The following is a 13,796-nucleotide window of genomic DNA, read 5'->3' on the forward strand; positions in this document are numbered from 1 at the left end:
GCCGGGCTTCGGGAGCTGAAATCTCAGTCACCCGACCGCATCAGGAAGCGGGACCCCGCGCAATTAGGTAAGTATAGGGCGCTCTAACGGGGGGTCGGGAGCCTGTCACCCCAGCACGGGGGGGGGACAGGTATCCTTTAATAAATTTGATGTATCTCATTCACAGTCTATAAGCTACATTTAGAAATCTAGACCAACTCTTAGTTGGAGTAAATTTCTGACATTATAGATCTCCCCCATTGTGGGAGGTCATGCCCCTTCCCGCTGGGCACCTTCATGTTTTCTAAAAATGACTCAGGTGGTTGCTGGAAGGCAAAAAGTCACCTTTTTTTGCACAAAAACAGAGCATGTACAAAAATTTTCAACTTTTATTTGCCTAAAAATTGGCAAACAGCATTGTAAATTTCCCAGACTGTCTATAGTTCGAAGACATAGGGGGAGATTTATCAAACTGGTGTAAAGTACAATTGGCTTAGTTGCCCCTAGCAACCAATCAGATTCCACTTTTCATTACTCACAGAGTCTTTGAAAAATGAAAGGTGGAATCTGATTGGTTGCTAGGGGCAACTGAGACAATTCTACTTTACACCAGTTTGATAAATCTCCCCTTTAGTTTAAAAATACAGCACAGTCTTATGTTGCTAGCAGCTTGTATAATTATAAGATATTATCATAGTGTAATGATCACTGAATCAGCTGTAAATAATGGACTGGTGATTATTTGTTGTATTTTATGGAACACAGTAGATATTGCAGGCTAATTTTTCAAAGTTGGACTATTAACCCCTTAGTCCCTTTTAATGATAAAGTTCAGGGCGGCACTGCTATTCTCTGCTGCAGCCTGGCATTTCATTTGAATAAAATGAGTTTTCTCATAGCTTCCTATATACAATGTAGATAATCACAAGATGGAATAATTGTCTCATAAATCCATCAGGAATCTGCAGCTTGTTCTTTTCCAATTAATTATTCAATCAGTGAATTTTTTAAAACTCCAGCAGCATGGTTACATCTACACTAATAAAGAATTTTCAGCCTATAATCCAAAACAGAACCTGAATGAATAATGTAATTGAAGTATTACATTACATAAACCACACATGAAAGAATTGCTAATTGTGTTTGATGGTGAGCAATTAATACAGAATCTTAGATGAACGATTTAAAACGAGACCACAGTTTAAAGATCCCACAGAACAGACATATCTTAAGGAGTGCAAGGAAACACAGAAGTTGGAAAAGAGCAATTCAAAAAATCTTAATATTTTACACAGTAGAAAAAGGCCTTAAAATTGATATGATAGTGCGAGATTTATGATCTCACGTGTACTGTCTCAGTTGAGACAGCCCACACATTTGATAAATATTAATAGGATGAATTTATTACCAGGAAGAAATGAGCTCTGTTGGTTCATCACTGCACCCTTAACAGCTATCAGTACATGAACACAAGGTGCAACCGCACTATTATATGACCCCATTTACTCTCTGAATGGTACTTCATTAAACGGTACCTTTTGGCCATGCTATGGATGGATGAAAATCAAAGTTATCAAGGCTGCAAGTCCTGAATAATGAGTTTCACCCAACCTTGAATATATTCAGATGAGCTAAGGTGGTTAAGTGTTCATCTTAGTTTTTACATGCTTCCCCTTACTTAATAATACATTCGTCTTTATCAGTTCATGATTGCATGCCTACAAACATGTTATGCTTGTTATGGCCAGCTGCTAAAATAACTTAGTGGAACATTGTAAACATATTCATTTGCATACATATAGAAATTTAAATTCCTGCAGCTTATTTTGAACGTATTTGTCTGACATATTTCTGCCTTTAATCTTTTTATTGTAATGTGAATAGTGGGAAGCAGGAGTCCACATTCTTGTCTGATACTCCCATATAAATTGATACATGGCTTGTAAAGTGATGTAAATAATATATATCGCTATGCTCTCATTCAGTCTGCAGCTTAAGGGAGTCCATGAAACGTATTTTTAAAATAAGGAGCAAATTATGCAGTATCCTCGCTCAGCAGACTTTATTTTTGGCTGATAGTACAGGGGTGGGTAATCAAGGAAGAAAAGTTGACAGTTCTTGGAGAACTGTAGACTTGGAAATTAAGACAGTCTCTTAAAATGCTGCTTAGTAATATGTAGTACAATGCACATGCTTAGGCTGTGTTCACACAACACCTTTTGTTATAATGATGGCCGCAAATGCCTAAGAAGGCATTGTGGGAACATAGCAACATAGCCTTAAGGTAACAGTATGTTTTTTTTTCTTTTATGAAAAATATGGTAAATAAACTAATATATAATATCTTTTTATCTTAAAAAAAATATGCAGCTATCTTTGCTATTTTAAAACACTAGTGAGGGGTTAGTGGTTCACACTACATTTTTTTTACTAGCACAAAAATGAGGTCGACCACGTTTTGTGTCTGTCAACAAAAAAAAAGGGACCGTTTTGATCCTTTTTTTTTTTTTTAATATTGGAAGTCAATGGAAAAACAGATCAAAATGGATGCACACAGTTGCATGCGTTTTTTTTTTATTTTAAATGGATTGCAAAAAACGTAGTGTGAACCCAGCCTTAAGCCGGGTCCACACTACGTAAAAAATACGGCCATATTTCACAACGGCCGTTTTTGCGCAAACGGGCGTTATTTTGCAAATAATGGCCGTTGTTTGCGCAAATACGGCCGTTGTGAAATACAGATGTGTTTTTTACGTAGTGTGAACATAGCCTTAGGGCGAAAATACAGCCATATTTGTGCCAAATTATTTATGGCTGCAATGATCAAAATACTGCTGTATTTGTGCCTCAAAAAACATTGTGTGAACATAGCCTTAAAGAGTATTCATGGGAGGTGCATACAATTTAGTGTAATAACGTGTGAGCTAAGGTAAAAGATAACTATTTAGCTTTGTTTATTTCACATAACTGCTGTGAACTGATTGAATAAAAAAGTAAACAATTTGATTTAAATCTTTTAGTCCATTCGCCATTGAGGTGAATGATACAATAAAATGATCATTATTGATCCTGTGAAACAAGCAAAAAAGCTGGTAGGGTGAGATTTATCAAACTTGTGTAAAGTAGAATTGGCTCAGTTGTCCCTAGCAACCAATCAGATTCCACCTTTCATTACTCACAGATTCTTTGAAAAATGAAAGGTGGAATCTGGTTGCTAGGGGCAACTGAGCCAATTCTACTTTACACCAGTTTGATAAATCTCCCCCTTTGGCTTTATTTTCATTTGTCTGGCAGTCCAGTCTAGCATAGAGCTGCTATACTCTGCTCTGCACATGTGACACCTGGCCTATTGAAATCTATAGGGAATAGGGTTCCAGCACAGAGTCTACAGCACCCAGCTTTTGCCTCTGGCACTACATAGACATGTGTAGATAGTGGTGTAGCTATAGCAGGGACTTAGCTATAAAAAGGGGGACCCTGAGGCCTCTCACCACATTAAGGTTGACTGCTTGTCTGACCTGCTAAAGCACAGTTCACATTACCAGCAGCATATGGTGCTCTGTACAGCAGCATTGACAGGAGCAGAGGTGTCACACCAGTTAGAGGCCAGAGGAGTAAAGTCATTAAATATGAGGTTGCACTGACAGGAACATAGGATATAAGAACTGTGTATCAACTGTTTTCTCTTATTTTTGGTATCTGTATATGCTGTCCAATTATTTAAATAATTTAAAATTCTTTATTATGTAAATTGGTTCTACTAATCAAAGCTGTAGTAAGGGTTTAATTAGCATTACATCCCCTGGACCTCCAGACTAAGCATTAATGTGTTTGGAAAGAGAGAAGGAAGGAAGCCTCTGTCAGATACTTTGGGTGAGAGCTATTATGGATGTCCCTTGTGTGTACACCATGGAGCAGGTGCAGATTTCTAACAGCTCCATGGCGTTTGCTAGTTGTATACCCCTGCTCACCCCATGGGTGAGCAAGGGGCGGCAGCATGACGTGACGGAGATGTGGCCTCCTCCGCCACCTAATTTCTTAAGGTTTAGACCTGGAAACAGGCATTAAAGGAGTAGTGCGACGCAAAACAATTATTCACTAAATAACACACATTACAAAGTTATACAACTTTGGGCTGGGTTCACACACAGTATATTTCAGGCAGTATTTGGTCCTCAAGTCAGGTCCTCATAGCAACCAAAACCAGGAGTGGATTGAAAACACAGAAAGGCTCTGATCACATAATGTTGTAATTGAGTGGATGGCCGTCATTTAATGGCAAATATTTGCTGTTATCTTAAAACAACGGCTGTTATATTGAAATAATGGCAGTTATTTACCCACGGCCGTGTTTCCCCCCACCCACACCACCCCCGGAAGTGTAGTGTTCTATACTCACCTGATGCGTGTCGACCCCCGTCCACCATCTTGCGTCAATGATGTAATCTTCGGGCGGCCGGACGAACATCTCCGACCGTCCCTCGTGCCGACACCCTCTGCCGCGTCATCAGCTGCTCAGCCGCGATTGTCTGAGCATTACTGTGCTCAGCCAATCGCGGCTGAGCAGCTGATGACGGGGCAGAGGGCGGCTGGCACGAGGGACAGTCGGAGCAGTTTGGCTGGCTGCCCGAAGATTACATCATTGTCGCAAGATGGCGGACGGGGGTCGACACGCATCAGGTGAGTATAGAGCACTACACTTACGGGGGTGGTGTGGGTAGGGGGAAACACGCGGAAGGGGGCCATTCACTAACATAACATACATTACAAGGCTGGGTTCACATACAGTATATTTCAGGCAGTATTTGGTCCTCATGTCAGGTCCTCATAGCAACCAAAACCAGGAGTGGATTAAAAACACAGAAAGGCTCTGTTCACACAATGTTGAAATTGAGTGAATGGCCGCCATATAATGGTAAATAACTGCCATTATTTTAATACAACAGAGCAGTACACTTCCGGGGGTGGCGTGGGTGGAGGTAAACACGGGGAAGGGGGCCATTCACTAACATAACATACATTACAAAGTTTTATTTGTTGTATTTAGTGAATAATTTATTTGTATTTAGTGAATAATTGTTTAGCGCCGCACTACCCCTTTAACAACGCAGTTTGGGTGTTTCATGTACATCACCTGCTACACCAATAGTCTCAGGTTTCTCAAAAATTGTGTTTAAAGCTATAACAGCTATTAAAAAATTGCATCGCTTCTTGTATTGGCAGGATCAACCTTTGGAGCAGCGAATAGAAGTGATAAAAATTGAGTTCTCAGTAGTTGATACTTTTTAATGTCTAGCTGAAAAAGATGATGCAAAATGTGAGCTTCTGAGGGTCCTAGGCCCCTTCATCGGACGTGGAAACCATGTCTGATGAAGAGGCCTAGTTGCCTTAAATGCTCACATTTTGTCATAATTTTTTTTTTAGTTAGACATTAAAAGATATCACCCTAGAATTTTACATGATTTTAAGGTGGAACTTAACAATACATGTGAACACCTTTGTCATTGTATGTAAGAATAAAAACAAATATAATTGAATACTAAAGTTTAAATGTCACATAAAAACTGAATGGAAATTTTTAAGGTGATCTTACATGTTTAACCTAACAATTGACCAAAGCCTCCCATGCATGATTCAATAACACAGCTGGATCTAGGTATTATAGGCTCTGACTAGAACCACAAATTACTTGACTCCTTGGCCCAAAGGCTTTGACCTATAAATTCTGTAGGTCATCACAAGGCCCCAAGTGAATAGGCATTTTATTCCCCTACTTAAATACTTCATTTATCTGTGTTTTATACGAAGACTTATTAATAGGAATGATCAGTAATGTCAGTGCAAAATGGATTACAAGAAAATAATAGAACATGTCAGTAATATTTGTTTTAAAATAAAATGGGAGATTTTACAAAATAAAGTAATACATAATAAAGTGTGCCTAAAATTAAATTTATTGACAACCAATCATAGATATGCCATGCAGTATAGAATTTAATTGTACAGATTTTCTTCAATCTGTGCCTTGAAAGAGTTCTGGGCTCTGGACACTCCTTACTAGTTAAAAAGATCCTTTACCAATGGATGGCTATGTTCATACTAAGGTAAAAAAAAAAAAAACAACCCAGAAAAGGCGTCAACCTTTTCTATTCAAAAAGATGTTCATTATAGCCACAATGTAATTGATTTCAATGCAATGCATTGAAGTCAATGAAATGACGGACATCCAATGCACATAATGTATTAGATAAAGGACAAAATAATGACCATGGCATTTTTTGCAACACTCAGCGTTATTTTTAGTTGTTCTCACACAGTTTTTCTTTTTTCACCATCCTTTCGCTGTTTTTACTATTACATTCAATGGACTTTTTAATACCTTTCCAGACCCACCCAAGGACAATTAGTAACCCCACACTAGAATAATGAACCAACAGCCGCCATTGCACTGACAGGCAGCCAAACGGCGAAATGGCGGGCCTAATTTTTTCTTTTCGAAAACAGAGAGGAAATAACATTGTGGAAACATAGTCATAATGTCATCACAAACTTTCACCACAGGGGAAATAGAGCATTACACAGCACCTATTTAATTCAATGAGTTCTCTGTGAAATGCAGGACAGGACTTTTCCCCAGAGAGCAAGATTTTCTTTGTAACCACTCTCCATTCTAGCCATGAGATAAAGATCCTGAACAGAGGATGCCAGTCTATTAATTTACAATTCCTTAATAGGATTTATGAAAATAGGCTTTGTAAACTGGTTAAAATAGTTTACTTTTATTATTTTATTGCCTCTTGCAGAATGCAATGCTATTTCTGTGTATGTGTCAGTATGTTTAGATTAGTTGGTGCTGTAAGTGAGCACACATTGCCATCCTTGTGCGGGTTGTATGTGCACTGAAGCCTGTAGGTTTTGAGGTAGGAAAAGATGTTGTACATTACATGATATGAACAAGCACATACAATTGGTTTTCTAAATGCATGAAGTATAGCATTTAGTAATATCATCTCAGCCTTTTTATGTACGTAACAAAGAATTCCCATTTCACACTGCTGGCTTTGAGTGGGAGCTGAATAACAGTTTGTGGTTTATTGGGAACAGATGCACTTGGGGATGCCTTCAGGGTGCCAGTCGTTATTATTAGACTGCTAATGTGCTTCTTCTGGCTGCTTCCCAAGAAAGAGGAACAATTAGCTGGCATATGTTAATTTTTGTTTCCCTAACAAATCTCTCTACTGACTAAATGTGTAAAACAAATCCACAAAGAAAGATCAATCAATGCTGTACACACCATTTCTCCCTATTAAAAATATGTTTGTCTCAGAAGGTATATTTGGGATTTAAAAGGACAGGTGTTGCTAAATTCCATATTATAGCAGATGATTTTTAATTTTTATTTTTTCGTTTTTTTATGTTCAGGTGAAAGGCTAATACAACATACAAGCAAATAATTATTATAACTCTGAAGCTAGATATTTTAACACTTCATGTTATGGAGAAGCAAGAAGGGTTAAGTAGTGCTATGAATCAAATTACCCACACATTATGTCTGATGAATACTGTTCAAATTATAGTCGTAATCATTGCAAGTGTTTCACTACTACTAAGTTTTGCTAATTGGGAGCTATTTATGGCCAGAGAGGTGTGGTAGAGGTGAGGATTTTTTTTTATAATGAGGAGTGGTGGTTCTCTATGGGCATACATGGAGGACACATTTTAGAACAGATTGCACATATTCACACCTATTTTCCTTTTCTCTATTCTGACACCCACTTTCCAGGGTATATCAGCAATAAGTGACACTGTAATCACAAATTGAAAATGATCCTTCCAGAGGAATTGGCAAACTTGACATTTCATTATATTTGTTAACACATGCCACAAATGATTGTTAGTGAGGAAATACCATTTCCCTCTCCCCATCTCCAATCAGATTTAATTTGAAAAATTTCAGCCTCCCCCGGCTAATTTGCAATTAAGACAATTTTGTTTGAATATGTAGTAATGTCATTACCATTCCACCAAATTAGCAAGGAGACTAAAGGTCAGTGTAAGATTTTCCAGCTGGTTGGAGCTTCTCATCTGAGATTTAGGACTATGAACAAGCACTTGCAGGGTCGGAATATGAACTTATCAAAGGACTTTTTATTTTGATATTTTTTATTTTGCTAGATTATCAGTTTTTTCAATTAACACATCTTTCATGTTAAGAAACATAGTGGCTCAATATTACATAATGATCGGCCAGTGTCCAACTTTGAAGTCCTGTTACAGTATGTAATTATAGATGTTAATTTGCACTAGGTTCCGTCTAAATAGGCATCACATGAATGCAGCTTGAATATGGTTTTCCAATTTTCCTTGACTGAATGTACTGTGTACTTGTACTTGCAGCATTATATCTTAATTAATGGCCTCTGTTTCATTTGTGTCTTTTTCAGCTAAACCTGGTGTCTAGTGTCACCATGTCTAAAAACATGTTAGACACATCCCCTCAGAGCTTACCTCAAACCCCAACCACACCGACAGCACCCGTCACCCCACTTACCCAGGGACCCTCTGTAATTACACAGGCCAGTGTACCCAACGTCGGGGCCATTCGAAGAAGACATTCTGACAAATACAACATTCCTATGTCCTCAGGTAGCCTTGTCATTGTTTTGTCGAATATGTATATGTTATATGAACTCTTTACTGTTCTGATGTCAGATTAGAATAGTTGTAAAGTTTTCAATGGATTTCCCTGTTTTTATGTTGTAGGTACATGCAGCATTTGTTGTTTTTGAATGTTTTTTATCCATGTTTTGACTAACAATCTCCTTTTGTCTTAATAGAAATTGCCCCAAACTACGAGTTTTATAAAAATGCAGATGTCCGTCCTCCATTCACATATGCAACTCTCATAAGGCAGGTAGGTTTGAGGAAATTGAACATTTATTAGATGAGCATGCATTAATAGCTCAAGACGTGACAGTGACACAATTGACATCTGGTCTAGTTAGTAAGTCTTTTTAATGTCACTATGCATCTTGTCTCATTTCAGGCTATCATGGAATCAAGTGACAGGCAGTTAACACTTAATGAAATTTACAGCTGGTTTACACGGACGTTTGCTTACTTCAGGCGTAATGCAGCAACTTGGAAGGTAACTACTTTCAAGCGGCTTTAGATGGCTCGCATACTGCTTGCTGATAGCACAAGGACCATTTATTTCCATGACATAAGCAGATTAGTATCTGCGTCCCCTCTTTTTAACCTGCCTCTTGAATGGAATGAATTCTCTCTCTCAAAATGACAAGTGAAAGAATAATTTTGCCTCTGATATCGTTTTCTAATTTGGTGCAATTAATAGCAGAGGCTTGGCAGAGAAATGAGGGCCTGACACACTAATTACAGTGTGAGCACTCAATCATCAACACCTTTGTTAGTCGCACTATATTACTTTTTCTCTTGCATATTATTGGCTAATTAGTTTGAAAAATGTCTGTTTGCCTTGTGCAACAAATGGAAGCTGTAGGTTTTGTCTTGGTCGGTGCCTTTTGTACACATCATAGCTCATCATACAGACCAAACGTGCCACTGTAGTGAGGACCAGAGCTACTCAGCTGGAACTAAAAAGAAAGTAAAGTGAATATTATCCTGTCAGACCAAAAATGCAGTTTATTTACTTAGACAAAAGGGTTCATCCATATCCCTGTCCAAACAACCTCATTGTCTGCTTCCTACTGGGTGCTAAAAAATGTTACTTGTGTGTGCATCTATTTCTGCTAGAGAGCAATGTCTGGGAAGATAAGGGTACTCAGCACAGTCTAAGTGAACTGTTTTATTTTCATTTCAAAAAGCAGTCAGAAACATCAATTAGCCACAAGCCATTTCATACAAAAGGGGAGAATGTTTGTAGCTGAGGAGAACAGAGACGGCAAAGCACTCATCAGCATACTAAGAATTTTCAACTGTGAGATATGCTAAAGTGAATTAATTTGGATTTAAAATGCAAATTAATCTGGCAGGCGATTACAGATATATGGGTGTGAAAGGTTTAGAATGCTTTTCATTTACAGAATGTTTAGAAGTTATTAGTTGTTGTGTGCAGTGGCCAAAGGATGCCATTGTTTTATTTACATCCTGCCAACTGATACCAGTTAAGTTTAGTGCAAAATAACCCCACTAACCAGCGCAGAACCCACTTAACCAGTCTTTCAATAGGTAATATTTATGTTGAAGATTTGCATTTTCTTTTGTTACTCATTAGAGATTGTACAGAATTTTCTGTCATTTGATTTACTGAAAGAAATTTAAAAAGAAATGAAAGGTGATTTAATATCTTAGCTCGGTCTCATCTCCACAGCTCGGGGATCCAGCAAAACTCATTCTGAACAGCTTATTAGTTCTAACTATATCGCATGCATAATAAAACTGCTCATTTGCTCATTAATATTAAAATTATCATATTCCGAGCCATGGGCATTAAGATCAATCAAATCCTTGGATTTCAGGTCAGATGCTAGATCTGCTTATGCTTTTTTTTTTTCCCCTCTTTTTTTTTTTTTTTTTAAGAATTCTCCTCTTAAAGCAAGCCAGAAGCTTGTCTTTGTGCAAATAAAAAGAAATCTTTATCAAAATTACTTTGTTTTATATGCTGGAAATAAGAATTAGGTCATTACTGAATTGACTTGATGGTACACTGTAGAAGAATTCGAATAAAAATATGTCAGATTAACAGTTGCCTTTCTCAGCCAATGTTTCAACTGCGTTTAACTCCTTCATCATGGAATATTTAGTATGACTGATGATTCTGCCCACAAATAAGGTTAAGATACTAAAGTGTCGCCAACATTAGCTTTTAATCTAAATACACTGACATTGACACTGAACTTTGCTTTTATACTCTTGCTTTCAAGCATAGCAAATGTTTGGAATATTTTAGTTTAGTTCACTAAAATTGTCACCGTATATTCTAAAAGAAAATTCCATAAAGCTTGAAAAGCAGGAGAAAGCATATACTTAGGCAACAGTAATGAAAGCAGTTTGGGGGAAATTTTATAGTTTTTTTTTAATACAAACAATATTATACTTGTTAACATATGTACACAATGAAGCAGTGGATATATTAATATGATAAGTCTGTATTGTTCAGATATCACTCAGGTGCACCAGTAGTCAAAAAACATTAAACTATAACTAGAAAATGGCATCTAATAACACTGAATAAACAAACTGTCATTTCATTATTGTGGGATGAAAAGAATGCCTTTGAGCTTATTTGCATAAAGCTTTGTGCAAAATTAACACTTGTCACTGTAGCCTTTTTAGCATGTTAATACCTCAAGCAGGACTGGTTCCTTTGGACATTTCATCTGTCCCCGAGTGCTTGATCAGGGACAGAGCTGAGCTGACCTAATTGTTCTGGCATTTTCAAAGATACTGTAATTTGTACAGATATTGCAATTTAGACCAGCTCACTGAAAGGAAGGTTCTGACATAGCTATTATTAAAATAGTTTGAAAGATTCATATAACAGAGTTCAAGTAAGTCTTTTTTTTTAGGTCTCTTCATGTTATAACAAAACTGAAATGTCTATTTTTAATTCATGTCATTCGAACAAGTAACTATCGGTGGACTATTTTACTCATGTTCTTTCTCCTATCATTATATCTTATTTAGAATGCTGTACGTCACAATCTCAGCCTGCACAAATGTTTTGTGCGAGTGGAAAATGTTAAAGGGGCAGTATGGACAGTAGATGAAGCAGAATATCAAAAAAGGAGGTCACAAAAAATCACTGGGTAGGTGTCCATTATAATTGGGGCATGTGATCAATGTTATTCTCTAGTGCTATACTAACAGTGGGGTGTCCACATGGGTCATGACATAGTGGGCCTTGTTCAATAGAGTTAACAGGTTAGTGATGACCTGGTGGGTTACTTATAATTAATTGACAACCTTTTAGGTGACTTTTAAAATAATTCACTGACGTAAGGATTTTGGCACATAGGTTTTACTAGGTTTGGTTTTAGAATGATCATAAAAATTTTCCTTCCAACAATATACAGTATTTGCTTTTAAACAATTTAATGTAAAGCAAGTTGATTTACTAGCTATTTTAGTAATAGTAAAGTTTTGAGTTTTACCTTTGACACATATACCCTCCTTTACATGCAGTAATAAAAAAAAAAATCCCTATTACATATGTTATGATTTCAGCCTTTACCAACGTTTAAAGTCATATTATGCCCATAAAGAGTTAAATAAACTGCCCCCTGTAGATGTTGAGTTTAAGGTACACCTGTCTTGTGTCAGGTGCTCTTTAAATAAATGCACAGTAAAAAATCTTTATTCAACAAAGAATTGCCTTAATAAGTGCCTATCTTCTCACTTCCATAGCTTAGCTACTGGCCTTAAGAATGGTGAGCTGTCTGCAAATATATCTAATGCCTAATGACTAATACCCCAAGCATATTGTTATGCATGGATAGGTAGTTACATGTCTATTGTATACAGTCAGCCGGGATCTGACCAATTATTAGCAACTGCAACATCAAAGAAATTAGGCAGCAGTTTCTTTTTCACTGAATCATTCTCCGCTGTGCATTGATGCAATTATGGCAATGTGATCAGGTATGATATACTGCAATACATCATTATTGCAGTGTACTATGCAAGTGATCAAGCAATGGCATGTTCAAGCCCCCTAGTTACAGTAAACAAAAATAAAAGTTAAAGGGTACAGGTGACAGGATACGCTGTAAAAATCCTGCAGATGCGCTTCCTAACACTTCCTAACACACACTGGAGACATAATTCTTCCAGAGGGGCCTTTGCATATATATACAATGCAGTCTGCAGCGCTGCTGGAAAAACCTGTCTTTCTCTTTTACAGCATGTCCTGCTGCCAGCACGTAATGAGAGGTACCCTTTAAATGAAAAGTTCAAAAATATAAAAAAAAAGTTGAAATTCCTTCCTATTTCTTATGTAAGAGATACAAACAATCAAAGAATAAACATTCCCAGTACTTCTGCATTTATAATGATATATTATATCATGTTATTTATCCTGTTTGTTAAATAACCTAAAACAAATGGCAGATTTTCATCATTTTAATGCTCCCACAAAAATAAAATCAGAAATTATCAAAAAAAATGTATGTACCTTAAGAAAGGCAATACTGAACTATAGTTTTCCCCACAAAAATGCCCTAAACCCCCCCCCCCCCATAACAACAGCTATATCAATTTTCGCACTGCCATAATTTTACCGACCCGCACAAGAAAGTAAGCAAAGCCTAGTTTCAAAATATTCTTTACCTTTTTATTTTAACAGATTAACACTTTCTAATTATATTAAAACTTTATCAGTGTACTGTACATTGACAAAACAGGGAAATAACTGGCAAACAATCTATAGGCTATGTTCACATGATGTTTATTTTCTGTGTGCCCATTATTACAATGACAGAAGTTGGTAGATTTTTCTAGTTGTGGCCCTAAAAACAGTGTCAGTTTTTTTGCAAAGTAAATATCATTATTTTGACATCCGCACAAAGTCCGTTATTTAATACACTTTGTGGGACATTTATTATAAGGGTAAAATACCTTTTTATGGCGCAGATGGGCCCCATGTAAATATCTTCCCAAATGCTGGATTTGCAAATATTTTATTTGCATCATAGCCAATTTCACCAAAGGGGTGGGGAGGGGGCAGAATGAGAGGTGTGAGCGCATGCAGAGGGGGTGTGGCATGCCGCATTTACTATTTTTCATTGTGCCTCTACATGAATCCTCAGAGCCTCAGCACTGCAGGGACATTTTTAAGC

At 37.2% G+C, this 13,796-nt stretch overlaps 1 protein-coding gene across 13 annotated transcripts in view; it reads left to right on the forward strand.

Annotated features, from left to right (window-relative positions):
• Positions 1-13,796, forward strand: part of FOXP2 (forkhead box P2) — a 209,106-nt gene that overhangs the window by 157,693 nt on the left and 37,617 nt on the right. For all 13 annotated transcript variants that reach the window (XM_069976224.1, XM_069976213.1, XM_069976232.1 and 10 more), the window contains 4 exons: positions 8,424-8,625; positions 8,817-8,893; positions 9,026-9,127; positions 11,647-11,768. In XM_069976224.1, the coding sequence (XP_069832325.1) occupies positions 8,424-8,625; positions 8,817-8,893; positions 9,026-9,127; positions 11,647-11,768 (503 nt within the window). The remainder of the gene's footprint in view (positions 1-8,423; positions 8,626-8,816; positions 8,894-9,025; positions 9,128-11,646; positions 11,769-13,796) is intronic.

The sequence above is a fragment of the Dendropsophus ebraccatus genome, chromosome 1 (genome assembly GCF_027789765.1).
Source record: "Dendropsophus ebraccatus isolate aDenEbr1 chromosome 1, aDenEbr1.pat, whole genome shotgun sequence".
In the NCBI taxonomy this organism is placed as follows: Eukaryota; Metazoa; Chordata; class Amphibia; order Anura; family Hylidae; genus Dendropsophus; species Dendropsophus ebraccatus.